Here is a 26324-nt window from a genome sequence, read left to right as displayed (position 1 = left end):
TTAGCTGTGACTTTTAAAATTGAATTAGGGAATAAAATATGAAGAGAAAACTACATAAATCCAAATAGAAGCTGACAAGACTTGAGTTAGAACAAAGAGCGGAGAGAAAGGGGGAGATATAACTCATTTTCAGGAAGTGGCAAAATTCAGCAATAAAAATACAGCAATATGCTGTATATGAAATAAAAAGACAGCAATATGCTAATTCAACAAAAAAATAATGTAAATCAGTAGAGCTGATTTACAATGCTGTGCCAATCTTACACCAAAATGACTCAGTGTTACATACATATACATTCTTTTTTAAATATTCTTTTCCATTATGATTGTTCCTAGGAGACTGGATATAGTTATATAGTACGGCCTTGTAGTTTATCCATTCTAAATATAATAGTTTGCATCTACCAACCCCAAATCCCCAGTCCATCCTTCTCCCTCCTCTCCCCCCTTGACGACCATGACAACCACAATAAAAAATATTTTTTTGTATTGTATTAAAGAACTACAGACATAGGAAATATGGCTTGAATAATAATAACTTGTCAATGACCTACCAGTTTTAATATAATCAGAAATATGAAACCATCTTTTAGAGCTCAGTTTTTCATACTGAAGGTAGTTATCTACTAGTGAGACATGACCAACAATGTTTTAAAATTAACGAAAAAGAAAATATGAAAGTAATGCCAGAATAAAGGTAAATGCTACTTTATTGACACTTTCGTCTCAGTTTTCTTTGTTTAAACAAGTATCTGTTTGCTGGCTCAAAACAAAATTTATTACTCTGCATCATGGTCTAAAGGTTTTGAAACTCTCTATTATAGAAATTTTCAAACATAAAGTAGTGAATACAGTATAATTAGTCCCCATATATTTATCATGTAACTTCAACAATTTCTGAATGTCATTCTTCACTGAACCTTTACTGAAAGGAAGTGAAAACTATAAGGAAATGTTGCTGGCAGAGGAAATATCAAGTTTCCTTAAAATGCTTATACAACAATAAAAAATTAAAAAGTAACTTTTAAAAAATAATTTCATTTATTTATTTACGTTACACTGGGTCTTCACTATGGTGTGCAGAGCACGCGTGGGCTTCAGTAGTTGTGGTGCACAGGCTTAGTTGCCCAGTGGCATGTGGAATCTTCCTGGACCAGGGATCGAACCTGTGTCCCCTGCATTGGCAGGTGGATTCTTAACCACTGGATTACCAGGGAAGTCCCTAAAAAGTAACATTTAAATACAACTTTCTGTATTTTCCCCAAAGACTTTCTTTATACAAAGGACAAGGTTAAAACTTATATTCCTTTAGAATTCAGTATGATTCATAAATGGCAAAACCTAAGATAAAAATTTCAAATCTTCTTTGCTCTGAAAGGTACACAATCAAAAGAATTTATATGTGCATTATTTTTGTGAATTAATCTCTACTAATTACATATAGGGCTTCCCTTGTGGCTCAGATGGTAAAGAATCCGCCTGCAATGCAGGAGACCTGGGTTCAATCCCTGGGTTGGGAAGATCCCCTGGAGAAGGGAAAGACTACCCACTAAGATTTAAAATCTAGTCTTAAAATTAAGATCAAGTTATCTAGTTTCATTTCATAATAAATTTAAAACTTCAAGAGATTAACAATACTTAATAAGTATTAGACTGATGGATATAAGCAACATGGTCAAATATTAAAACTTTTCAAACATTAAAAAACTTTTAAATTTCAAGCCATTAAATCATTAAACATTAAGTGAATTTTTCTGATCCCATGTAGTTACTTAGAAAATATTTTAGAAAAACTACTTAGAAAAACTAAAAAATACCTACTCAAAAGCACATCACAAGATCAGTTTCCTTCCTATTTATGTACACCACCAACATCCCACTGCTAATTCTACCCAAAGAGAGAAATGGGTTTTGGAAATCAGACATACCACAACTAGCTTTTGTTAAGCCAGTTTTCAAAAAAAGTACATGCCACAGCAAATTCTATCAACTTCACAATGCTACTTTTTAAGTGAATATTCTTCTTATCCTAATAGAGAGCCTTGAAGAGTTTGTCATTTTAAAACTTTCTATTATAGAAATTTTAAAACATACATAAAAATACAGAATATTATAATGAATTCCCATATATCCATCATCTAGCTTCAACAATTTCTGAATGTCATATTTTTCCTGAATGCTATTTTTTTAATTTAAAAATACTTTTATTTTAAACTAATATTGAAAAATATTTACATTTAAGTATGACTCACAAACTGTCCAATAAAAGTGTTCTGGCCGATGATGTAAAAATGTTTTTAGAAATATTTTTACATGTGACATAAATCAACATTATTTAAAAAAAGTTATAATTTCAAAGCTCACATAATCCTATTTTCAAATTAAACAGCAAAGATGATAAAAATTTAATACAAAATTAAGAAATATAAAAATTTTAAGACACTGAAAATAGATTTTAAAACATTAAAAATCTCACCCACTTCTGAAACATAAGATAAATAGAAACTATACATTTTGTTAAGAAAATGAAACCGTCGAGTGACTTTTCCAGTGTACCTGAGATTTTCAGGTTTTCATAAAGACGCACTTTCCTTACACACAGGAATATCAATATGTTAATTAGAACTGTCCCAACAACTAAAGTTCAGCTATCAATTCATAGACAATTCATAGAATATTCTGCTTAAATCTTACAGATCCAATTGTTCCTGTCTTCTCAAGTCCACTGAATTCATGCAAACAGGTGAGACTCATGCTATATAATTTATAAACATTACCAGAAATATTGAAATACATGCAGACTCATGCTATGTATGAGCTAAAATTATGGCTGTTAAAAAAGCTTGCTACTGCTTGTGACTCTCCTAAGCCTCCCTGAACAAATTTACTCCTCTTAAATTCCACTGTTACTTGAACCTCATATGGCATGCCTGGGCAAATTTGATGACTTGGATTTTGTTTTAGAAGCCAGGCTTACTGCCAAGTCTGCTGTGTCTACTCCCCTGACCCACTAGAACAGCTTTAGACAACACCTTCCTTATTTATGTTACTGCTGTGAGCAGTCAAACCACTGCTTTCTATCAAATGAGGCTCAACTAACTCAGGTTTCCTATCTCTTAGCAGTAATGCAATCGACTTCAATGTATTCTGGCTTCCTCAATCCCACCTCTTATTTAATATAAAACATCACCATACTAAATCACATACTAAGAAGGTAAGTAAAAGATACATTAAACTTCACAATCAGTAACACAACTCATTATCTTCTCTTAAAATGTTTCCATTTTATATATTAGTATTTATCATTTTTTCTGAAGAACAATGAACTCCACATTTTCTTACCAAAAATGTCTTCATGATCACACTTCATTGAAAAAATAAACGCAGAGCAAGACTCAAAAGCAAAGTCTGGGATATAATTCAGTAAAAATACATACAATAATTTTAGGCAAAGTTCATTGGTTGCTACCAAAGGCAAGTCATAATAATAAGTTAATTCTACAACTTTTCTTAATATTTCAAATGCCCTTAAATACTTAAGTTTCAGGCCTTACTAGACCCTCCCCGCAGTGTCTTGGCAATATACACAATACCCAAGTTTTAATTTTTATATCATCTAATAAAATTACTATAGTATTATCTCTGGTAATAGTTTAGAATATATGCCAAAATAACCTTTCCGTACTGGCAAATCCCACTGACAGAGGAACCTGACAGGTTACAGTCCATGAGGTAGTAAAAGAGTTGGACACAACTGAGCAACTAAAGACTTTTGAGAGTCCCTTGGACTGCAAGGTGATCTAACCAGTCCATCCTAAAGGAGATCAGTCCTGAGTGTTCATCGGAAGGACTGATTTGAAACTGAATCTCCAATACTTTGGCCACCTGATGTGAAGAGCTGACTCACTGGAAAAGATCCTGATGCTGGGAAAGATTGAAGGCAGGAGGAGAAGCGGACAACAGAGGATGAGATGGTTGGATGGCATCACTGACTCAATGGACATAAGTTTGGATAAACTCCAGGAGTTGGTGATGGACAGGGAAGCCTGGCGTGCTGCGGTCCATGGGGTCACAAAGAGTCGGACACAACTGAGCGACTGAACTGAACTGAGCAACTATAAACAACAACAAAAACAATCAGCAAATGGGAAAATCTAAGAAAGCACAGGTATAGCAATGCTCTTACAATGATAAAGTTTTAACAAAACAACTAAAATGTTTTCCTTAATTTTCCCCCATACTCACTAAAACACAGTTAATTCACTAATCTCCGTCACAAAATTCTGCTAATACCCTCAGGAGTATTGTCTATGTCTATCAGGAAAAATGTCAAGGAAACAGAATATTATTTTTCCAAGTGAAATGGTGAAGCGTTTATCATTGACTCAATCACCAAATACATATTCTCACTGCATTCAAGTCTAAGGGAAAAGCTGACCGATGGTATGAAAGTAACGTTCAGCAGTAATCAAATCTTCCTTTATAGTATCTAATGTGCTGTATAAACACACCATTAATTTCTACAGGAAACCATACACGCAACTTCCCTTTTTCATACTGATTTAAATATCCAATTATACTTAGTATGGTCAGTAAAGCAACCATCCTTCACACCATCCTGAGTTAGTGACAATGTAATTCAAGTAAGCAGAAAAATGTAATTAAAACCAAGTGACCTTCAGTGCACATATTTAGTAAGATATGAGAAAGGAGGTAACATTGAAAACAGGAATAGAATTAAAAGAAAAAAATAAAAATATTTAAGACAAATATTCCAACTCATTTAGTAAGGTTTAAAAGACTGGATCTCTCATCTGCCCTTACTCTCTCTCAATATTTTAGTTTACTATAGAAAAAAGGTCTAGAAAATAGGAGGAAATAAAAAAATAATCAATCATCAATTTTCAGGTGTTTTTTAAAAAATCTTACCATTTTGAAAAAAAATTACCACCACTTACTGAGTATCACTGGGCCAAGGACTGTGCTAAGACCTTTAAATACATTATCTCATTTAAAACAAGAGAAACAAAAACAGAGTACAAATTTTAATAAAAACAAAAAAGTGAGAAAATGAAATTATCTAAAAGACAGTAAATTATAAAGAATACATGAATCAGATGTCCAAGCACTAAACAAAGTCAAACACTACAGATTAAAGATTAGGACAATGATCTAGAAAAAGTTTCTCAAATTCATTTTTTAATTTTTATTAAAAAAAATTTCCCCTCAACTTTATGTGTGAAAAAGCTGCATATTAAAGTGGTATCTGACAAAACTACACTTACCATAAAGTAAATTTCTAACAAAAATACATATTCCATCTATTTCTCTCCTTTTAAAAACGAACAACAGATAAAATACAACACACCTACAGCACACCCTCCTCCCAGTGACTCTCCTCTGGGACTAGAAAGTCCAAGTTTACTAGCGAACAAATCCTAAGAATGAAACTTTAAATCTGAAACATAAAGATTATTACAACATCTAACTAATATATATCAATACACTAAAATAGAGCACCAGAAGCTACCCTTCATGATGGGAAATAATATTAGCGAAATACATTAAACACCAATTTAAAATTTTCTATTTACTCATGAGGTATATCTTCATTTTCAAACTAGGTATTAAAGTAAAGGATATGTGAACATAGTATTTTGATTCACTTTTAACTGGAAAAATGTCAAAGTTAACCCTGTCCTCATATTTTAAAAAAAAAAAAAAGCTAAAGACTCTAGAATCTTAAATTTTCTTTAATGGAAAAAAAATCTCAAAATACCTTGGTAAGTAATAAACTTAAGTCAGTCACAATGTATTGACTTTATCCAGTGTCAAATCATCTCATTTGTATTTTACCAGCTTGCTTAGGATATTCACTAAATTCAGCTTCTTGCCTTGTCCTCAGTCTCCATCCACTATCCTCTCCACCTCCAAATATTTTTTAAAATCTTCTGTATGGAAATTTAGATATGACACAAGTACTCTCAAGCCTTTAGAGAGAAGGAAAACCTGGAACCCAAAATGACCAAGATCTGCCATCTTATGGTATTGACCAATAAAAAGTCAAAGAACTAAGACAAGTCTCATAAACTTCCCTTACCACACACAAAAAAGAAAAAACAACTGACTCAAAACTTAAGTGGTACTTTTTCCTTAACTGAACAAATACTGGGTGCCTACTATGTTAAAGGCACTGTGCTAGGCATCTATAAACAAGATACCAATATTATCCCTGCCCTCGTGGAATGTTCCACTTCACTGAGGAAGAGAACTCAGACACAAGCAAACTCACTGACACGACCCAATACTGATCTGAATTCTAGTAAGCAATTTTACTCTCATGGCCCACGTTACTGCATATTATCATCTTAAAAGGATGTTAGTTAATCCACTTAGTCCTTCAAACTACACACTCTTAATTATGCTTAATAAAATGAAACTTTGAACTTCAAAATGAAATTTTGAACTTCCCTGGTGCTCCAGTGACTAAGACTGCACTTCCCATGCAGGTGCCTGAGTTCAATCCTGAGTTAGAGAGCTAGAATCCCATATGCCTCAACTATCACACAGCACAGCCTAATAAATAAATAAATATTTTTTAATGAAAATTAATATGACAAATAACTTTGAAACCTTAATTTTGAACATTTAACACATCATTTTCAAAAGAATTTAAAAATTAGCTAGTGGGTGTTCATAGCAGCACTATTTACAACCGCCAAAAAGTAGAAAAAAACTCATGTCCATCAATGGATGAATAGATAAAGAAATCGGAATAAATATACGATAGAATATAATTCAGTCATAAAAAGGAACAAAATACTGCTATGTTCTATAGCGCGGATGAACCACAAAAACACTACACCAAGTGAAAGAAGACAGACACTAAAGGTCATATATGTATGATTCCATTTATATAAAATATCCAGAATAGGTAAACCCATAGAGACAGATCCCAGATTAGAGACTGGGCTGCCAGGGACTGGGAGGGGGCAAGGGAGAAAGAAAAGCAACTGCTTAATGGGTTTGGGGTTTCCTTTTAGGGTGATGAAAATGTTTTGAAACTAGATAGATGTGGTTGCACAATGCTGTGACTGCACTAAATGCCACTGAATCATTCAATTAAAAATGGTTTGTGTCATGTGTATTTTACCTTAAGTTTTTAAGACTTAAAAAAAATAGCTACTAGACTACTTTAAAAGGGACGTTTTGTCACAAATAAAACTGCTCAAGTTTAACTTTGGGAAAACCAGTTATTAATCAAGTTTCAAATCTTAACTTCTTCTAGACCCATTTTGATTTTGACCCATATCAAAATGTTTTTTAGAGGACTTATGGCAAAAATCATTCCTTAAAAAGCTGTTTTCATAGCTTGTAAATGTTAATGTTTGAGATGTACATACAATTCCAACTACATGATGATTCTCCTTTATTACATGTTTGATTAACATCCTTATGGATCATCTGTTTGGTATACCATGTTCTCAATCAAGTTTGTGTCCAATAAAAGTTTGCTGACATCATTAACTATATCATTTTCTATAATGAAAATACTCATTCAAACGATGTATTTTTTTGTTAAACCCCAATAATCTAAGTACAATTCAATGCAACCCTCTCCATAAAAGCCACTTTTCCCGTTTCTACCTCTATCATAAGCTGCACCATTCAGTCAGCCTAGTAGCACAGTTATTTGGGTTATGTGCCTCCATCCCATTTCCCAAGTTCCTTGAGGGGCCTCTCAGTTCTTTCTGCGCCCATCATAACACTACCAAACACCATCCTGAGCATAACAGGTGCTCAAACGATGTCAATGGATTTGAAAAAGACATCTAACATAAAAAAAAACCTAAGAGAACTGATAATACAGTACAAATACTTCGCAGAGATTCTTTATATAATACGTTCTGATACGTTTTTCAATGCAAGCCTACAGAACAGTCTGTTGAACATCAGTATGAACATTAAGTAATTCACCTAACACCCGGAAAGAATAAAGGGGGATTAGTCTTATCCATTTCCCTTTTGAAGTTCGCTTGCATAAGTAATAGGGAAACTGAACTTAATGAACCACAGTATTCCAAACCAGGTCACAGGAGAGTTCCAAGTCCCCAGCCATCCTGTTTCTATTTCCTGATTGGTCTGACCTCCAAGCATTATGGTGCCCAGCCTTTCACGATCTCCTTTAAACTCAATACAGGATCTCCTTCAAAACATCTTCCGAGGTGAGCTTTTTCTGAAAATAAAAACTGACTTCCAGAACTTTCTAGGAGAATTACGGACAAGGCACCCCACTTTTAAAAATGTTCCAAACACTCTGCTGCAATAAAAAAAAGAAAAAAATAGAAACCTATTTTTCAGAAAAGCCCCGTTATAGTTACACTTCTAATTAAATGTGAGCCATTAACTTGCACAAGTGGAAATTTAACACTACAGCATTACTCTCCTAGCGAAGTATATTTAAATAGACATGAGCACGAATTTTAGAGAGCTCCTGCACTTCCAGAATGCGCATCTTTCAAATGGAGATTGTTTTTAACACTTAGAATAGATGAAAAACCAAGCCTGCTTACACTTCACAGGGACATTTCCTTCACACCACGCTGGCAAAGCAGCGACAACCAGACGCCACCCGGGCAGCGGCCCCGAACCTCGGCCTCCAAACCCCCGGAGTCCAGGTCCCCACTAGTTCGCTTCCAGCCAAGCCCGCAGCCACTTCCAAGTCGCTGCGACTCACACGCCTCCTCAGCGGTTTAAATCCGCTCTTTACTCACCACACACACACACACCCACACACACACGACGTTACCAGACTCGGGACGACCAAGGGGCCAGGGAGGGGGCGAGCCCGTGCGAGCGAGAAGAGCTGACGCTCCCCATTCCCGCCCCGCCCGGCACCCACCTGCAGGCCGCGAGCCCGGGGGCGGCGGCGCCGGCGCCCCGTCCTCGCCAAAGACGAGTTTAAAGTCGAGCTCGTCGTGGGCGCCACAGTTTGCAGTAGTCATCGGCGTGGCCCGGGGTGCTGCGGCTCCTCCTCAGGCGGCTGCGGCGGCGGCGGCGGCTCCTCAGCGCCGCTTCATGCCGGGCCGCTCCGGCCAGGAGTTCGCGGCTCCGCAGCAAACTTTCCGGGCGGGGACCGCGACGCCGAGCTTTCCGTTCCGAACTCGAAAACTGGCCGCGCGCCGAGCCGCACCACGAGCCGCCGCCACTGGCAGTCGTCGGTGCCCAAGCTGCCACGGTCGCCTTAGACGATATTCCCCGCCCCCCCAAAAGCCGCCGCCACCCGCGCGCTCCCGCGCCGTAACGCGCGCCAGGCCCCGCCCCCTACCGCGCGCCCGTCTGACCCGGCAGCCCATAGGCCACTGGCGCCGCGGGCTAGCCCGACGGCCCCGCCCTCTCAACCGGCCTACCGCGTGACTCCCTCTCCCGGAGAAGGAAGCCATGTGATCATGGAGAGTCGGGTAGCCCTGCTACCTCTTGGGAATTGTAGTTTGGCCTCTACTCCATCACCTCCAGACCCGGTACCAGAGTGTGGGGTCCATAGCCCTCTAATTAGATTGAAGGGCCCACTACCGGCCAATCAGAGATCCCCTTCCTTCTTGGGTGGAGCCCTAGCTGGGGAAGGGGCGCTAAGAGCCTTGGGGTTAAAGGTGCGGTGACTGGCGGCTGCAGAGTTACTTCTGCTGGCTGAGTTTTGGGAAAGCAACAGCGCTGGGGAGGGTTATGTGGCTATCACTCACACCCTCATCTCTTCACCCCAACCTTAATGGCGGAGTCTCCAGAGGGCGGGGACTGGGTTGGCCTTCCAGCTAAGCAAGAGTGGAGCGGGAGAAGACCTGGGTTGCGCGACGATCCTCAAGCCTGAGTTACCCGTCGCTGCAGACCCACCCCTGAGGGGCGGAGCCCGCGCTTCGCCGACTGAGTCTTTGTCTACCCCCGCCAGCCCGCCTAGCAGCTGCTCTCTCGAGGACAGTCGGCACATTCGAGACCTTGGCGAAGTTCTAGGAGCAGGGTCTGTCCCCTGCTGTGTCAGGCTAATGGAATGGGAAAGCCCATCGTGAACTCACGCCACTGTAAGGGCTCTTGTGACCTCTGCATCCCGATGCACATCCATTAAGCGGGAGTAACTGTACTACCCAAACTGAGTGGCTGTTAGTGGGAAGGAAGTGACAGTGTATCAACAGTTTTCAAACTCTCGGCCCCTCCCCAGCGGGCCAGTCTTCCCCCGAGACAACCTAACGCCTCCTCCTGGAGCCTGGGGTGGAGGCTGTGCCCAGGGACGCTGAGCCTGGCTTGTTTACTTAGGACTCCTCCAAGGCACAGGGTGAACCAAAATCTGGGAGAGGTGACAGCGACTACCTCTCCTAGTTCCAGGCCCTGAAGGGCATAGCATCCCTAGAAGTGTGTTGCCAGAAGAACCAGGGTCTCAGGCAGATGCAAGAGCCCAGGCATATTCTACACTGTCTACAAAAAAGCCCCTGGCTAGAGACTTGAGAATCCCTTGGACTGGAAGATCAAACCAGTCAATCCTAAAGGAAATCAGTTCTGAATATTCATTGGAAGGACTGATGCTGAAGCTGAAGCTCCAATACTTTGGCCACTTGATGTGAAGAACTGACTCATTGGAAAAGACTGAAGGCAGAAGGGGACGACAAGAGGATGAAATAGTTGGATGGCGTCACCGACTCGATGGACATGAGTTTGAGGACGCTCCGGGAGTTGGTGATGGACAGGGAACCCTGGGGTGTTGCAGTCCATTGGGTCACAAAGAGTCAGGCATGAACTGAACTGAACTGACTGAACTGAAGAGGGCAAGGTGGACCACCCTGAAGAAATGTCTCAATATGTGGACTGACAACATGAGCTACCAGGGAACCCTAGGGAGAGCCCAAATAAGCCTAGGGTCAGGAAGACAGGGCATGTCCAGACCAGTGAGACGTCTATCTTGGATTGGTTCATCCCTGAAGTCAGAAAACTTTCCCTGCCCTATGCTCTGTACCCGTACCTGTGCTGGACCTGGGGAGGCAGAGATAAATTAATCTCCCTTCAGGCATCAGGGAGAGGCCAGCAAATCTAATCACTGTGCAAAGAGATTATTATGGCTCTGCCAAGAACTCAGAGGAAACTCATAATCACCCTGGCTGCAGGGCTAAGTAGGAACTGGAGAGATGGGCATGATGGTTCCAGGCAGAAAACAGATTTCCAAAGACCAGAGAGTACATGCAGTGAATAAAAGCCAAAAATAAGGCCCGATGAATGGGGAGAGTGGTTTATGCCACTGTGAGCTCTCTGGACTTTATCCTGAGTGCAGGAGGGAGCCACAAAAGGGTTTAGAGCAGGAGATTTCCATTTCAGAATCCTGAATGAATCTCTGGCTTGGAGTGGGGGAAGGGAAGATTCGAGGCAGAAGACAACAGTAGTAAAGGAGAGGGAGCAAACAGCATTAAGTGGGTGAAAGACCCTTCCAATAAGCAGTCCTGCCTTCAGAGGATCTCCAACCTTGAGGGCCTAAGTATGGAATTTAGAGTCCAGACATCACACTACAGCCTTCTGCCTCCGGCAGATGTTTGGTCTACCAATTAGTATTACATGTAACACGACCCTTAGTATACTAAAAGGCCCCAGAAGTTTAGCCACCTCACCTCTTTCTCATCATAAAATAATGCAGTCTCAGGATGTGTCATCCCTACTGCCCACACACACACACACATACACCAATACCTCCCAGGTTATCTGGATGGAGAAAATGAACCTTTATCTAACCCCTCTGCCCTCCACATATGACTTTATCTGAACCAGGGGCTCAGCCGGTCAGGCCAGGGAGAAGACAGGAGGGAGATCGTGGGCCCGCCAGCCCCACCACTGGGCAGGGACCACAGAAGCTATAGACGGTTGCAGAAATTCACCCATTCATCAAATGTTCAGCGATGCATCTGTGTTCCCAGCCACTGTGCACTTGGAGAACACTTAAAAGGGCTCATGTCTTGGGGAAGGTTTCTGCTATGGAGGAGACTGAGAACCCTAATCTGGAGTGTGATGAAGGCTGGGGCAGAAGTAAGCACCAGCTGCAGGAAGAGTGTTAGCACCTTTGGAAGAAAGGCGGCAATGGCTGGGAGCCCTGCAGGCAGTGAGGAATCAACACACATCTATACACAAATTCTCTCTACCCCTTTTCCTTACCCAGGGCCAGGATTCAGGTCAGCTCCCAAAGCTGTTTTAGATGGCAGGCAGCCATCTGACCCACCTCCAGCCTCCTGAGAGCCCTGTGCAAAACCAGGAGACCCAGGGACCCAGTGCAATGGACAGAACCCCAGACTGGGCCAGGCTCATGGACAGGGATGGTGTGGGTCCCTTCTCCCTCCTGTGTGTATGCCAGTCAGGGTCTGAGATGAGGGAAACCATCCCTTTTGTCAGCTGCCACATGCTTGGCCCTGAGCCCTCATCATTGAAGGCTCTCCTGTGGCCTCTGAGCGATGGTACAGCTTAGCTCAGTCCAGCCCACCTTGTTCCACATTAGGGACAACAGGAGCCTTGGAGAAAAGTCAGAGTTTAGAAAAGTTCTTCCTCTCCATGGCACACATTCCCCATCTCCACCACAAGCTCTTGTTTGATTGTTCCTCTGTGCCTGCTCCCCACCCCCACGCCCAGGCTGGCCAGAGGGGCACAAGGACTGCCCTTGAGCAGCTCCCAATCTGGCGGAGGGGATATGACCAGCAAACTACAATCGAGAAAAGTTAGTTGCTGAAGTCAGCACAGGGTGCTAAGAAGACAGGGTCAGCACTTTGTCCTCAAGCGCTAGGCTGTGGAGTTTGGACTTAATCCAGAGGGCAGTGGAGAGCACTGGAGGAGTTTCTGAGCAGGAGTGACACCTGGAAGGACAGAGTGTGCAGAACAGCAGGAGCAAGAGATTCCCCACCCATCACTGCATCCAGTCCAGTCTGTTTGCTATAGCCTTCATAAGACCTGCCCCCCTCTTCCTCCCATGCTCATATTAAAACCATGTGTGGGACTTCCCTGGTGGTCCAATGGTTAAGATTTCACCTTCCAGTGCCAGGGGTTCGAGTTAGATCCTTGATCAGGGAGCTAAGATCCCACATGCCTCACGCCAAAAAAACCCAGAAAATATATATATATATATATAAATATATAAACAACAGAAACAATGCTGTAACAAATTCAATAAAGACTTTAAAAATGGTCCACATGGAAAAAAAAATCTTAAAAAAAAAAAAGTGTCCCCAAAATATGATGCATTAAGAGGATGTCCTCAATCAAGGTGGCTGGAATGGATAGATAAGTGTGGTGGCCACTAGATCAGAGAGCGGTTTGGGTATCTAAGTGGCCTGAGTTTAAGGTGAGCATGGTGAGCACAGTGGGTGCAGCTTTCAGATCTGATTGGGCCCTCCCAGTTGGTCCCAGGTCTTAACATCTCTCTGAGACCAGGGCAGGCATCACTGAGGAGTACTAAAATGAGACTATTTGAGGGGCAACATATTCAAGCAGAATTCTGCTGGACATCCTCAGTCAACAAACACACACTAGCCCCCATACTTGCTCCCCTGTGACTCACCCTCTCCCCGATACTTTTCCTGGCCCCTGAAAGTCCCCACACTCTAACCTCTATCTCAGCAGCTGACCTCTACCCCTGCCTTTCCTTGCCCATAGCCCAGAAATAGACCTGACCACTCTAGAGCAGGGACCCTCCCCCCCAACCCCCGACCCCAGGAAAACCACACTGATGGAAGAAGAGGTCTGAGGACAGAGCCCCACCCAACCAGGGAAGTGGATCTCGGGACTTGGTACCTGGCCCACCAGCTCTGACAAGCTCAGGATGCCTGGAGGGTAGATCCCCTGGGACCTGTCTGTGCTGTTCCATTTGGGTATGAGGAAAAGCAAAGGGGGCATTTTGACTGAAAATAGTTTTTTGTAGGAAAAATCAGAAATAAATTATGCCTAAAGTTGGATGGCTGAGACTGAACCAAGCCTCAGTCTGTCTCCTGGGTGGGGCTCTTTCTCTGGAGGCTCTGGCCTGGGAAGTTAGGGCAGCCTCACCATAGAATGACCCCATTAGCTGCACAGTGCCAGGTGAGACTATTTATCCTCTGGCCTCAGGCAGTAGAACAGCTGATCCCACTCAGAGAAGGGCTCTTGGGCCCAGCAAGGACTAGAAGTGACTCGCCCAAGGTCAAAGAGTGATGGGCTCCTGGAGGCCCTGGTTTTGTGGTATCCTTATCTGCAAACAGAAGAGCAAGTGTGGGTGCAGGGAGGGACGGCTCCTGGATTGCGGCAGGGGCCTCACCCACCCAACCCTTGACTCAGGTCCTCAGGGCCAGGAGTACAGACTGGAGATGAGAGGAACAAGGCCTTGACCCAGAGGGGAATCCCCCCTCCACACAGAGCTCTAAAAGGAGGAGAAGCTGCATGTTTACAGTGGAGGAAGCGGGGGCGGTGCTGGGCAGAGACCTTTGGTCAGAAGGCCCCTCCCAGTTAAGTGGGGGAGGCCCCACAAATGTGGTAGCCCATTTGTTTGCTTCTCACTGCCAGGAGGAAATTAAAGAGAATCTGCCACTTCCTTCCGGCCCAATGGGATGGGATGGTGGGGGCGGAAGGCAGGGGGGGGGCTGGTGGTGGTGGTGAGCAGTGGCGTGTGGGCGGGCAATCACAAGGGCCCCAAATTGCTATCATCAGCAGTCTCCCGTGTCCTCTGCCCAGAGCGGGTGCCTCATAGGTCTGAACTCCAGCTAGGTGGGGTGGGTCACACTGAGCACCCCCTACCCAGCCACTCGCCTGACCTGGTCCCTTACTAGGGTACCAGATACCCTAACAGTTCCCCTAGATTCCATCTCATCTCTCATCAGGAAAGCCAATTGATGGCCAGTGCCTCAGGTTTAGCATCTGTTAAATGGGCCTCTTGGGCTTTCCTGGCTCAACGTGAGTCCAGGAGTCCAGTGAGCATTAAAGGTGATACCCCATCCCCCACCTCCATCTAGGATGGGTAGGAGAAATGCTTCAGGAAGCCCCAGCTCTGTCCAGAGGCTGGAAGCAGACTAATGCCAAGACATCCATCCATGGGTAAAGAGCCAGGCTGAAGCAGCCAGCCGGGGGTAAGGGTGGTGGGTGTCTTTATTGCACTGTACCAATGTCAGGTTGGGGAGGTGCCACCTGAGAGCTCCTGTTTTCAAAGAAAATACTGAGGTCGATCTGCTGCTCAGACCCACTGAGGGAGAGGGACACTCTGGGCACCCCTTAGCCTGTGCTCCAGGCTGCTGACCCAAGCCAGAACCTCTCAATTCCTGTCCAGCAGGGGCAGAAAATTGTCCAATGGCATCTGGCTGGTGCTCTGCACCCACAGCCATCCTAGGGCCAGGCCCAGGGAGGGGCTGACCAGGGAAGGACAGTGGTCACCAGCCTTCCAGGGGGCTCTCTTGACCACTTGCCAAGGCTACAAAAGGCTTCTTGCACAGCTCCCCAGGCATGGCTGGCTCCTGAGTTCTGGGGTCCCCAGGGTCTTGGTCAAGGGCCTCCCGCTTGCGCTTGTGCAAGGAGGGGCTCTCCTCACCCAGCCGACCCTCTGGGAGGCCCTGGCTCCGCAGACAAACGATGGCTGCAGCCTGCTCCGCCAGTTTCTTGGACTTGTCCCTGGGTAGACGAGGTAAGGGGCAATAAATCAGGGAGACAGGCAGACTGGTTACAGGCTGAGAGGCTTGACTCTATACACCCTTGGCAGAAATTCTGACAAAACTGGGGAAGGGGTCATCACCCAGGGATACCACTATCTAGGTACACGGGTCCCCCTAACCCTCCCAGGCCAATGCAATGATCAGGCCCTGCCACTAAGCCTCATGCCCACTGATGAGAAAACTCACCACAAGGTAGACTGGTACTTTTGTTCAGCAACAGTGACAACAGAACAGAAGAGGCGATCCAGGGGGCGCTGGACCTGGAACAGAGAGAGCAAAGGAAACAGGGACAGCTGCATGAGAGCCAGACAGCCAAGCCCTGGAGGCCCACCTGCCAGGGTCACAACTAAGGCAGAGAAAAGAAGTACCTTCACCTAAGTCACACGAAGGCTACCTCTATCACATGCTCCTCCCCTGAAGGGCCTGTATGCATCTTCCAGGGAAGAAAGGCAGATACACAGTCAACGACATCCCAGTGTGTCAGGGGTTCTGTCATGGACCTAAGCGAAAGGCCATCACAGCCCTCAGCTGCGCGTGACTGTGGAGCTTTCTCCCGCTGACATCTGGATGGGCCAGGTCCCCTCGGTGAGGAGGAGCTCACCAGATGGCAAAGGGGTGAGAGGGGACAAGGACAGGGGCACAGAAAGTACACCAGGCAGAGCGACCAGGTGGAGTGGTGGGTGGGGAGCTGAGTGGGCACGACCTGAAGTGGAAAGACATGTGGGGCACGTGTGCTCTGTGCTGAGGTGGGAGGGTTGGATCCCAAAGGCGCTGGGGAGCTGATGAGGATGTGAGCAAGGCAGACAGAGTCAGATTCGTTTGGAAAAGTCACTCTGGCAGAGGGGGACACCAGGCCCAGAAGATACAAGCTTGGAGGTCCACAGGCCAGTACAGAAGAAACAGGGCAACCTAAACAGGCACGGCCATGGGGACCAAAGGAAGTGAAGCAAGACTATCTCAAAGTTTCCACTGAGGGGCCCAGATGTGGGGGGCCCAATTCTGTGCCCCATTGGCTGAGGCCTGGTCCAAAAACCCGTCAGTCTAACTTTTAGGTTGGATCATCCTTCCTAAGCCAGACAGCCCTTTCCAGAGACAAGACCCCTGCCCAGGCAATGCCACCAGAAGGGACTGGCCTGAGCACTACTTACTTAAGTGTCTAGTTCAGTTTTATGAAAGTGGCCAGAACTAGATAGTAGGGCCACCGTCACCGGGAAGGAACTAGTGGCAACCAGCCCACAGAAGGCAACACCAGGCTCCAGCCAAGTGGCCTGGAGCCCAGGCGGAGCTATGGGCAGGCTGGGGGCACGGTGGCAGCGGGAGTGCATGGGCTGGACGAGGGTGGGACACAGCCAGGAACTCACCGTTTCATACACCGGCTGTGCCAGCTTCTCCCTCCGGCACCACTCCAGCAGGCACATCTTGGGGGTGATCTGGGGTGAATATGCTCGCCTGGAGAGAGGAGGGGAAGGGGTCAGGACCCACCGACCATCAGCACTGCATTCCTCAGCAGGAGCCTGACTCAGTGCCTGGAGGAGCTGCAGGAACTGAGACCACAGACTGCTGCCTCAGGGCTCCTGCTCCAGTCCCTGAATCTCCTGCTTCTGTCCCACCTGCAGCTCAGGGTCTGCGTTCTACCTGAAGGGAAGATGGGCTTCAGCTGCTTGGGGAGGGGAATCAGGGTGGGAAGTGCACTCCAGCCTGGAAAACAGCCTTAAACAGCCAAGAAGGGAGGTACCATTTGCCTCTCAAGACAACCTCAGGAGGGAGTGTGTAGGAGTGGGGAGCAAGGTTGTCATACAATGGTCTCAGGCTCTAGCTCCACCCCGATTATGTCCCCTGAGTGTCAGTGGGCTCAGTGGACCCTGACTCCAGAGCCAGGTGGTGACATGGACAGAAGCACCATATTCCAACTTCCCACCAGGAGCTCTCCCGGGGTATGACTGCCCAACAGTTGAGCCCACATCCCGCCTCCCAAGTCCCTGCCAGACAAGACTGACTCCTTGTCTGGGTCTGGGGACCAGAGAAAGGTTCAGATCCTAGATCACAGAGGATAAGGGCCAGGGCCCCATTTGAAGCTGAGTCACTGGCTGAGGCAATAATTGGCCTGAGGCTACTTCTGCCTAGAGACAGCACCACAGGCCTAACAAGGGGCAGTGAGGGGTGGACTGCTCAGCTAGATAAGGGCTCAGGGCCTGAGGCTCTTTTGGAGCTTCTTATGGGCAGCTAATTCCTGAGGACCAAGGTAAAAACCGGGGCTTCCCTGGTGACTCAAATGGTAAAGAATCTGCTTGCAATGCGGGAGACCTGGGTTCAATCCCTGGGTCAGGAAGATCCCCTGTAGAAGGAAATGGCAACCCACTCTAGTATTCTTGTCTAGAGAATTCCATGGACAGAGGAGCTTGCCAGGCTACAGTCCATGGAGTCACAAAGAGTCAGACATTACTGAGCGACTAATACTTTCACTACTTTTTCAGGGAGAAAACACATATTTTCAGTAACAGAAGGGGACAAGTCTCTCCAGATTGAGTTGTGGGAGGGGATGGGTCTGGAAAAAGGTATAGTTTAGTCACCCTTGGGACAGCATGCATACCCTGACAGCAATGCCTGGACTTTCAGGGACTGTCTTCTCCAAAGTGCCTTCTTTGGGTTGCTGAAAACTGAGAACAAGCGTCCAAAATAAAGGAGGCCTGTGGTCCCATGGCTTGGCATTAACCAGCCAGCTTGCTGGCCCAGTCAGACCTGAGGACTGGCCCTGGCCCAAGCTGGAGACCTACCGGTCAAACTTGATGGCCATCTTAATGATACCAGAAGTGTCTTCAGCTGGTTCCTCTGCTTCCTCTGGGCTCCTGGCCAAAAGTTTGGCCCGCCGGGCATCCAGCTCTCGTGTGGTCTCCTCATAGAAGGCACCAAGGCCAAAGGCCTCACTTTGAAGGGATGAGAAGAGTAGGGCAAGACCCTTAGTGCAGCCAGCGCTCAGGAAACTGCTGCAGAAACCAGGGCCCGCCACTGAGAAATGTCCCCTACATGCACTGGAACATCACCAGGGTTGAGCCATTGGAAGGTGCTTCCTACACCTCCCTGTGATCAGCCTGAACTAGCACATGGAGAATGGAGCAGGTGCCCCCTAAGCGTGAGCACTGGAGAGCGGGCTGGGCTGGGTGGAAAAGGTTCCAAACGTCACTGCAGCCTTTCTTCCAAGGAGGAACACACAGGCAGGTGTCCCCAGCCGGCAGTGGGTGAGGTAAGCTAGACAGACCAAACATTGGGGGTATGCACAGTCTCATTCTCACGTGGGCCCACGGGAGGAAGACACGGAGGCCTGACCACTGCTTGGTTCCCCACTTCCCGCCCTGACCACAAACAGTTAGGCCAAACATAAAAAGAGGTACCACCCAGAGCGACAGAGTGATATTCTTGAGAGTTATCCCCAAGCTCACAAGGTACTGAGGTCGAGCTGGTTAAGCCAAATGGGAGAAGGACAGACTGAGCACCATAAGCCCAGGGAGAGGAGGAAGGTTCTGGCAAGGCTCTTCCCTCTGGGAGCATCTTAAGGACTGGAGGCTGCCTGAGGGCAAGCCTGGTCCAGAAAGCCTTCTCTGGGGGAAGGAGGGTAAAGACAGCAAATGTGCAGGGGAGAGAGCATCCAGGCAGGAAAGCCCCGTACAAACACAGGGGACGGGCATGAGGCCAGGTTGTGATGGCCCCCAAAGTCTACCACCTGAATTGGAGCTCCAGCAGATCTAGAGAACCAAGGGGTGGCCTCTAGATGGGGTGAAGGCGTGGGCACAGGGGGTTCCATTCTAAGACCCCAAGTCTCCTAACCATTGGATCCTGGTGGCCTGGCATGTGATAGATCTGTGACCAGGAAAGCCCCTTCCTCCCCAGGGATTCCCAAGCCCAGCCCTCACCTTCCTCCATCCCACTGGTGCCCTAGTTTCCAAAATTCTGCTGCTGAGATCAGTCCAGGGATGGTAGGTTCTAAAGCTTTGCAAGTACCCCCATCTGTGCAGCAAAGCTGTAGCCTGCATCTGGATTCTGCAAATCCACCCCCAGGGTCCCCTAGTAGTCAGTTTAGGGCTCAGGATCAGGTCTGGGGCATGACAGCCTGTTGCCCCTCTCACCAAATTTCCTGGGAAGACTGGGCAGCGTGGAGTAACCTTCCCTGAGGTGATTCCAGCTGTTCTCGCAGCATCTGGCACAAGCAGTACTTGGTGTTGGTGTAGTGGTTGTCATACTGCACAGCCTGCGAGAAGAACTGCTGTGAGCCCCACTACTGCCCAGGCAGGCTCTGAGGCCTGCGCTGCTCTGACAGTGGGGAAAGTGGCTCCAAGGAGACCTGAGAGGGGCCTGGAGCTGAGGCCCCCACAAAACAGCCACCTCCACCTTGGCCATCTACTCCTCTGGTTAGTGACACAAGGCTTGAGGGTTACAGCCAAGGCCCCGGTCAGAAGAACACTCTACCGGACAGCCTGACCAAGGTCCAGATGTGCAGGGAGCTGCTCCCACATCAGCTACCACGGAAGACCTGCTGCCAAGTATCTTCCATGGCGGGGAGCAGGGAACAGCCAAGCGCTGGTGTGGCAGGACCAGCCCTAGGACAGGAGTGAGATTCCTTTACTCCTTATAACCCTGGCGGGCACCTGCCACTCCCACATCTTAAACAGCCTGTCTACAACTTCCCCCAACGTGGGAAAACCCAGCATCATGGACCAAGCATGCTCACATGTGTTATGAGCTCGACAAATGGGTATCACTACTCAGATGGGGAAATGCAGGCTCAAGGAGGCAAGTTGAGTGCCTGGGGATGCCCAGTGGAAGTTGGCCTGGCTGGGGAGGGCAGGAGAGCAAGGGTCGAAGGGTGCCCCAGCCCCCCAGAACCCACCCCTCCACCACTCACCCCCTACACTCTTCTAATCCCTCCACCTAGGCCTGTGTCTTCAGGCCTTGCCTCAGTGCGTCACAACAAAGCAGAGACCCAGGGGTAAGTCCCGGCCGGCGGCAAGGCCTTGACTCAGCTTGTTTGGGACAGAGGCACCTGGCTGGACCAGAAGCAGCCCTGCCTGTGCTGGAAAGCCACTCCCTTTCTCTGGCCCAATACACCCTCGTGAGGTGCTGCCAAGGGACGGGCTGTTCAGGAAAGATACCATCACCATTCAGCCAGTGAGAGAGCTTGGCTCTATTGACTGTGCCATCCCAGCCACAGGCCACCAGCCAGCCCACCTAGGCTGAGCCCAGCCCCTCACCTCTGGCTGACCCAGGCCGTCAGAGAACCTGGTGGTCTCTAACCTGGCCAATAGGACATCTGGGACCAAGGGGATGAAGGCTGCAGCAATGAGCAAAAGAGGCTTGAGAACAGAGGCTGCCGGCTCTGGGCACTGGCCTCAGGGCCTCCCCGACCCCCAGCTTGCTCAGCACTGAGGACACCCACATGTCATGGCAGCCACAATTGCCCAGGCACGGTCATGGCCTCCTGGGTGTCCTGACCCCCCAGGTGGGTGGGGGGCTTCAGGACTGAAGAGGAGGGGGGCAGTCTGCGGACCATTCACTGTCTCTGCCGACAGTCACACACACACAGCTAGTCACATAGTCCCACAGGGTGCCAGGGCTATGCCAATGAGACACAGTAGGTAACAAAAAACTCCTTTACAGGAAATGCCCTGGCACTATCATCACCATCCTGGTGAGAAGAAAAAGCTATTCCCCAAGGAAAGGGTTAAAGTTAGGCTACTTCCTGAATCAGAGGAAGTAGCCTAACTGGGAATTACATTTTGCTTTTTTTGCTTTCTGAGAATTACAAGAGAAGAGCTTGAGAAGTGATTATGACTGATGGCCAGGTGACACGTCTTTATGGACAGAATCTGTCAGCAACAGCCACTATGATGGCTACTCCTGGCTGTGACTGCTGAAGTGCCTACCCACTGGCACTGGCACTGTGCACACGGAGGGCAGAGGGGTGACAGGGACTTAGAGAAAGGTATCATGGGTTAGAGGCCCCGACAGCATCTGGGATCCAGAGGCCCGTGCGATGACCCCCACACCTTGGAGGCTTTAGAAGAGGGTGACGGTAGGGCCATGACCCCCTCCCCACCAGCAGCCCACTCTTCACACTGCAGCCAGGAAAACCCAATGCCTCGCAACACAACAAAGAAAAAGAGAGGAACCACATGGGCTGCCGGGGACCGGAGGCTCACCCAAAGCACTTTCTGCAGAAAGCGGGCAGACAGACAGAAAAGTTTGTTGTGAAAAAGTGTGTAGACGTACATATCTGATGTACTTCTGCATGACCTCTTCCAAGGGCCGTGGACCCTCCTTGAGGAAGATGGACGGGTTCCACATGGCCGCCCGGGCCACCATCACTGAAGAGGCTGCCGTGGCTCGTCGGAAGTCCTCTATATCCAAATACCCTTGGATGTGGTCGTGAGATCCTCCACTGAAAAGCAACAGCCGGCGGAGATAGGGGGTTGGTGAAGGGTAGCCCCAGCCTCGTACCAGCATTGTCAGAAACAGGCAACTCCTGGATCTGCTGCTTATTAAGTATGTGGCTTTGGCCAAGCCCTTCAGCTATGACAGCTTCAGAGACTGGAGAGCACAACACGCACCCTGCTGTGGGGCCAGGAACAGTGAGTGAGATGATAGAGTACGGCAGCCCAGACCATGCCTGGCACTTCACAGGTACTCAGGAACATTACCCTCCCCAGCCCCCCATCCTCAACAGTGACTAAAGCCAGCCCATGTCCGAAGGACAGGTATCTATACATGGATACAGGGATGACAGGAAAAGCCCCAGGCTGGGGCCCTACATGTCCACTAATGGCTGGATTAAACCCTAGAAAGGGAACAGATGCAGGGCGGTCGTGAGAGGAAGGAAGGAGGCCTGGTAAGGTCGCAACTTCCCTTCAGGCCATGCTATGGCCACTTGGAAACTGCTCTTTGCCTGTTTCATCAGGAGCCAGGTGGTACCCTCAGCTCAGAGACAGCACTGTGTGTGGGATGATGGGTGGAGGAGCTCTCTCGGGTAGCAACAGCATCTAGGGTCCTGAGCAGCCCCATCCTCTCTCCAAGCCACCACTAACCCACCTTGGCCTGGGCAAAGTGGGCCTGGCTGCCACCACCACCCCCACCCCTGCCTTAGCTTCCCACTCCCTGACTCCAGGCAGGCAGGACTTCCATCAGGGCTTTAGAACATCTCTGTTTCCAACCTGCCATTGGGCAGGAACAGGGCTGAGCTGGACTCCCAACTGGCTGACACAGGCCAGCTCCCTGGTGACACCAGGACACTGCTGTCCCACTGCTGAGCCGGCAGGCTGGTCATCAGTCCCTGACACCTGCCAGGACCTGGGCTTTGGCCTGTGACCTGCCTCCTGGCCCTGAGCCGCGGCTCTCTGTGCTCTGGCATGGATCGCCTCCCCCTACACCCCACACACCTAGCCCTGGTGTGACGCCACCTTCCCCGGGGGCCTTTCGGCAGCCCCTTTCTTGCTCTCTCCCTAAACGCTCCCACCTCGACCCTTCCATCAGAATGCCCTGGGCTCCTACCTACCACATACTTATGTCGGCTGCTCGCCAGAGGCCAAGGGACATGACCGACACTTTTTAGCCTTGTTCCCAAGTTCATTTTTGCCACATTCTTGTCTTCTTTTCCCTGAGGGTCATTTTTCTGATGCTATCTCATTCCATTTTCTGTTTGTCAGTTAAAGTCCCTCTGAGTAAAATGAGGCATGAAAGAACAAACAAGGAGGAAGGGAGGCTTACTTGGCTATGACGGGAATGGAGAGGGTTTTGGCGATGGCTTTGATGGCTTCGCAGCTGACAGGGTGCTGGGGCCGCTCCTCTCGCTTCCTTGGAGATAAAGAGATGGGGCTGGGGGCTAAATGCCAAAGGCTGCGTCACAATGAGCCCCAGTGATGTGAGCCAGGCCCGACAGTCCTCCCTGCTGGCACTCAGAAAGGCTACGTGGCCAGCAGGGACAGGGCTCCAGGCTACAAGGCAGGGCTCTCCCTGACCCCAGCTGCAGAAGGCAGGGGCAGCACGGGTACACACCGCATCCAGCCCTCAGAGGCCCGCAGGTGAGGCGTGGCTATCGGGAGCCGATGAGGGTGGTCACACGGCCACCCCCAACTTCTCCTCGTCTCTGCCAGAGATGAGGGACACAGCCCTAAGAATGCTGCCCCTACTGTCCTGGTCTTGCCCTTCCCGGGGGACAGGGAACAGCTGCCGCCACTCAGACGGGCCACTCCCACACAGCTGCCTGTGCTGAAGTCAAGCTGGGCAGCTGATCCTGGGGAGAGGCAGCTGGCACGGGCAGGCCACAGACCAGGGCTGTCACCAAGGGTCACGGGAAGGCGGGGCCACAGCCCGAGGCCCCTGAATCTAAGATCAGCTGCAAGAAGTTCCTGTGTATGAGTGAATGAGTCTTAGGGATGCTAAGGTAAACCCCAACCTGAGCTGTGCTCACGGGCGAACCAGATGGCCGACCAAACAGCCCTTGCCCAGGCCCTGTCTATGGTGTCCCTCTGCTATACTCCTCAACCAAAGTGTCAGGGCCCCTGGGGCCCAAGAAAGTCCCATCAATCCAGCCTCCACCTCCACCTTCCCACACCCCTAGCAGCCCAATTCTAACCCATCCTTAACAGCTTTGATAGCCAGAAAGTCCCTCTTTAAACTTGCCCAATTCTGTCTTCCTAGTCTTCCCAATTACTGGGAAAAAGGAATAGCTTTATTTATTCAGGGAACACCATCTGCCAGGCACTATGCCAAGACTGTATATTCACAATCTCGTAAAAGCTTTGCGACAACCCTATAAAGCAGAAACTATCTTAATTTCCAAATGAGGACTGTAGTTCTCAGAGAGGTTAAATAACTTGTCCAAGGACACACAGCCAACCAGCAGCAGAACTGGGATTTGAAGCCAGGCATCTGAGCCCAGAGCCTGCTGCCTCTGGAAGGGGTGTGTATGTACAGGTGTGTGGCTTTTCACCTCCCCCTGCTGGCTTCAACACACACAGCTCTGCTTTTCTCTGTTTCTATATGTTGAAGTTCTGGGTTCCCTTCTCTGAAAATGCTGTAATAGACACACCTGCAAGAAATGGGCTGTTCCTATAAGACCCTTGAACTCACAAGGAACATCATTCAGAAGGGAGGTCACTCCAGCTGACATTTGCCAACCTGGGATTTGGTACACAAGTACATCCTGGACATAGGGAGCAAGTTCGACTGGGAAACCAAGGATAGCCTTCAGCAACACCTCAGCTCTCAACAGAGAACACATTCACTACAGACCTAAGGACTGTTTAAAGCAGTCCCTGTGACAGCTGGTAGTCCAACGAGGGCAGACAAAAGAGGTGGTGCCTATAAAAGAACAGCGGTCTGCCTGGGGTCATTCGGGAGAAAAGCTATAGCTGAATGTAGTGGAAAGAAAATGAGATTCAGAAGCAGAGTTCTAGTTCCACCACTTCCTGACTGCACGACCCAGTTTTGAGCAAATCACTCGATCTCTAGCATTTGCACATCCTGAGGGTAGGGGCATTTCTCCTTCCCTTTGGTATGTCTGTATCTCTAAAGCTCAGTGCAGTCTCTACCACACAGTAGATGCTCAATGAATGAAACAAAGAAAAATGCAACCCAGAAAGGGTTGGACTACCCTCCAGATTCAGCGGGGGTCAAAGAGCTAAGCAAAGAGCTAGGCTGGGTACATAGAAGAGAAGCTGGTAGGTGCCTGGGGTCTGGTGAAGAAGCATCAAAATGGCTGAGGACCTCCCTGCAAGTCGGTCACTAGCAAGGGGACAACTCACCTCCCGTGAACCGCGATGGCGGCAATGCCGGTCCTCTCTATCCGTTTCACAAGGCTCAGGGTGTCTTCCAGCTGAGGGATGGGGCCACACAGGGTGGTTACTGCAGCCACACAGGGAGCAGCTGCCAGCTCCCAAAGTGGGCTCAGATCTCCCCACTCCTCCAAACCTGACTCGTCCCCTCAGGAATCATTCACACCCCCCGACCAACATCTGCAGAGAAAATGGACCTTCAGGTGTAACACACCATCCTTACCGATGGCAGGATGCGAATCTTGCAGGTCACAGGTCTGCGCGTCCCTTTCACAAGAGTGCTGAGGATCTATGGTAGGGGAGAACACAAGAACATCTGCCTCTTCCAGAATAATCACCACAGCTGCTTGTACCGATGAATTTCACTCCAGACCCGTGTGGCCCACTGGCAAAGATGCATTTATGTCCATGTATGGGTCCATGTGAATGCATCTGTTGCACACCACCTACATGGAAGCTCCGTGAAGAAAGGAGCTCACCTTTTTCCTCCACTAGAGCCCCAGCCCCAGCAGTCCCTTACCTGGTTCATAGCAGTATACATGTATTTGGTAAATGAATGAGTGAGGGAATGAATGTATGGTTGGGTCTACATACATGCCTGTGCAGGACACAGTGTCATCCTTTGCCAGGACAAGCATCAGAATCAGCTGGAGAGCCTAAGAAATGCAGCACCATAGATTCCACCTCATCTTTCCTGAAAGGCCGGATTCAGGAGCAGGGCTTAGGAATATATGTTTTCAAAAGACTCTGTCCAACATGGTCTCTCCTCAAAATGATTCTGAGGCCTAACACTGGTTGAGAACACATGGCTCACAGCTCCATT

At 48.1% G+C, this 26324-nt stretch overlaps 2 protein-coding genes across 9 annotated transcripts in view; both read right to left on the bottom strand.

Annotated features, from left to right (window-relative positions):
- NFATC3 (nuclear factor of activated T cells 3) overlaps window positions 1-9005 on the bottom strand; it is a 93691-nt gene extending 84686 nt beyond the window's left edge. For all 3 annotated transcript variants that reach the window (XM_061387663.1, XM_061387664.1, XM_061387662.1), the window contains exon 1: window positions 8903-9005. In XM_061387663.1, the coding sequence (XP_061243647.1) occupies window positions 8903-9005 (103 nt within the window). The remainder of the gene's footprint in view (window positions 1-8902) is intronic.
- Window positions 9006-15105: 6100 nt separating this feature from the next.
- The window catches only part of DUS2 (dihydrouridine synthase 2), a 39849-nt gene continuing 28630 nt past the window's right edge, over window positions 15106-26324 (bottom strand). For all 6 annotated transcript variants that reach the window (XM_061387690.1, XM_061387689.1, XM_061387685.1 and 3 more), the window contains 9 exons: window positions 25725-25790; window positions 25472-25542; window positions 23433-23519; window positions 21942-22110; window positions 19802-19923; window positions 18455-18604; window positions 17042-17129; window positions 15867-15940; window positions 15106-15639 (listed from right to left, as the gene is read on the bottom strand). In XM_061387690.1, the coding sequence (XP_061243674.1) occupies window positions 15402-15639; window positions 15867-15940; window positions 17042-17129; window positions 18455-18604; window positions 19802-19923; window positions 21942-22110; window positions 23433-23519; window positions 25472-25542; window positions 25725-25790 (1065 nt within the window). In that variant the 3' untranslated portion in view covers window positions 15106-15401. The remainder of the gene's footprint in view (window positions 15640-15866; window positions 15941-17041; window positions 17130-18454; window positions 18605-19801; window positions 19924-21941; window positions 22111-23432; window positions 23520-25471; window positions 25543-25724; window positions 25791-26324) is intronic.

Source organism: Bos javanicus, chromosome 18, assembly GCF_032452875.1.
Source record: "Bos javanicus breed banteng chromosome 18, ARS-OSU_banteng_1.0, whole genome shotgun sequence".
NCBI classification, from domain to species: Eukaryota; Metazoa; Chordata; class Mammalia; order Artiodactyla; family Bovidae; genus Bos; species Bos javanicus.
Note: the sequence above shows the minus strand (reverse complement) of the source record. Positions and strands in the feature narration are given on the sequence as shown.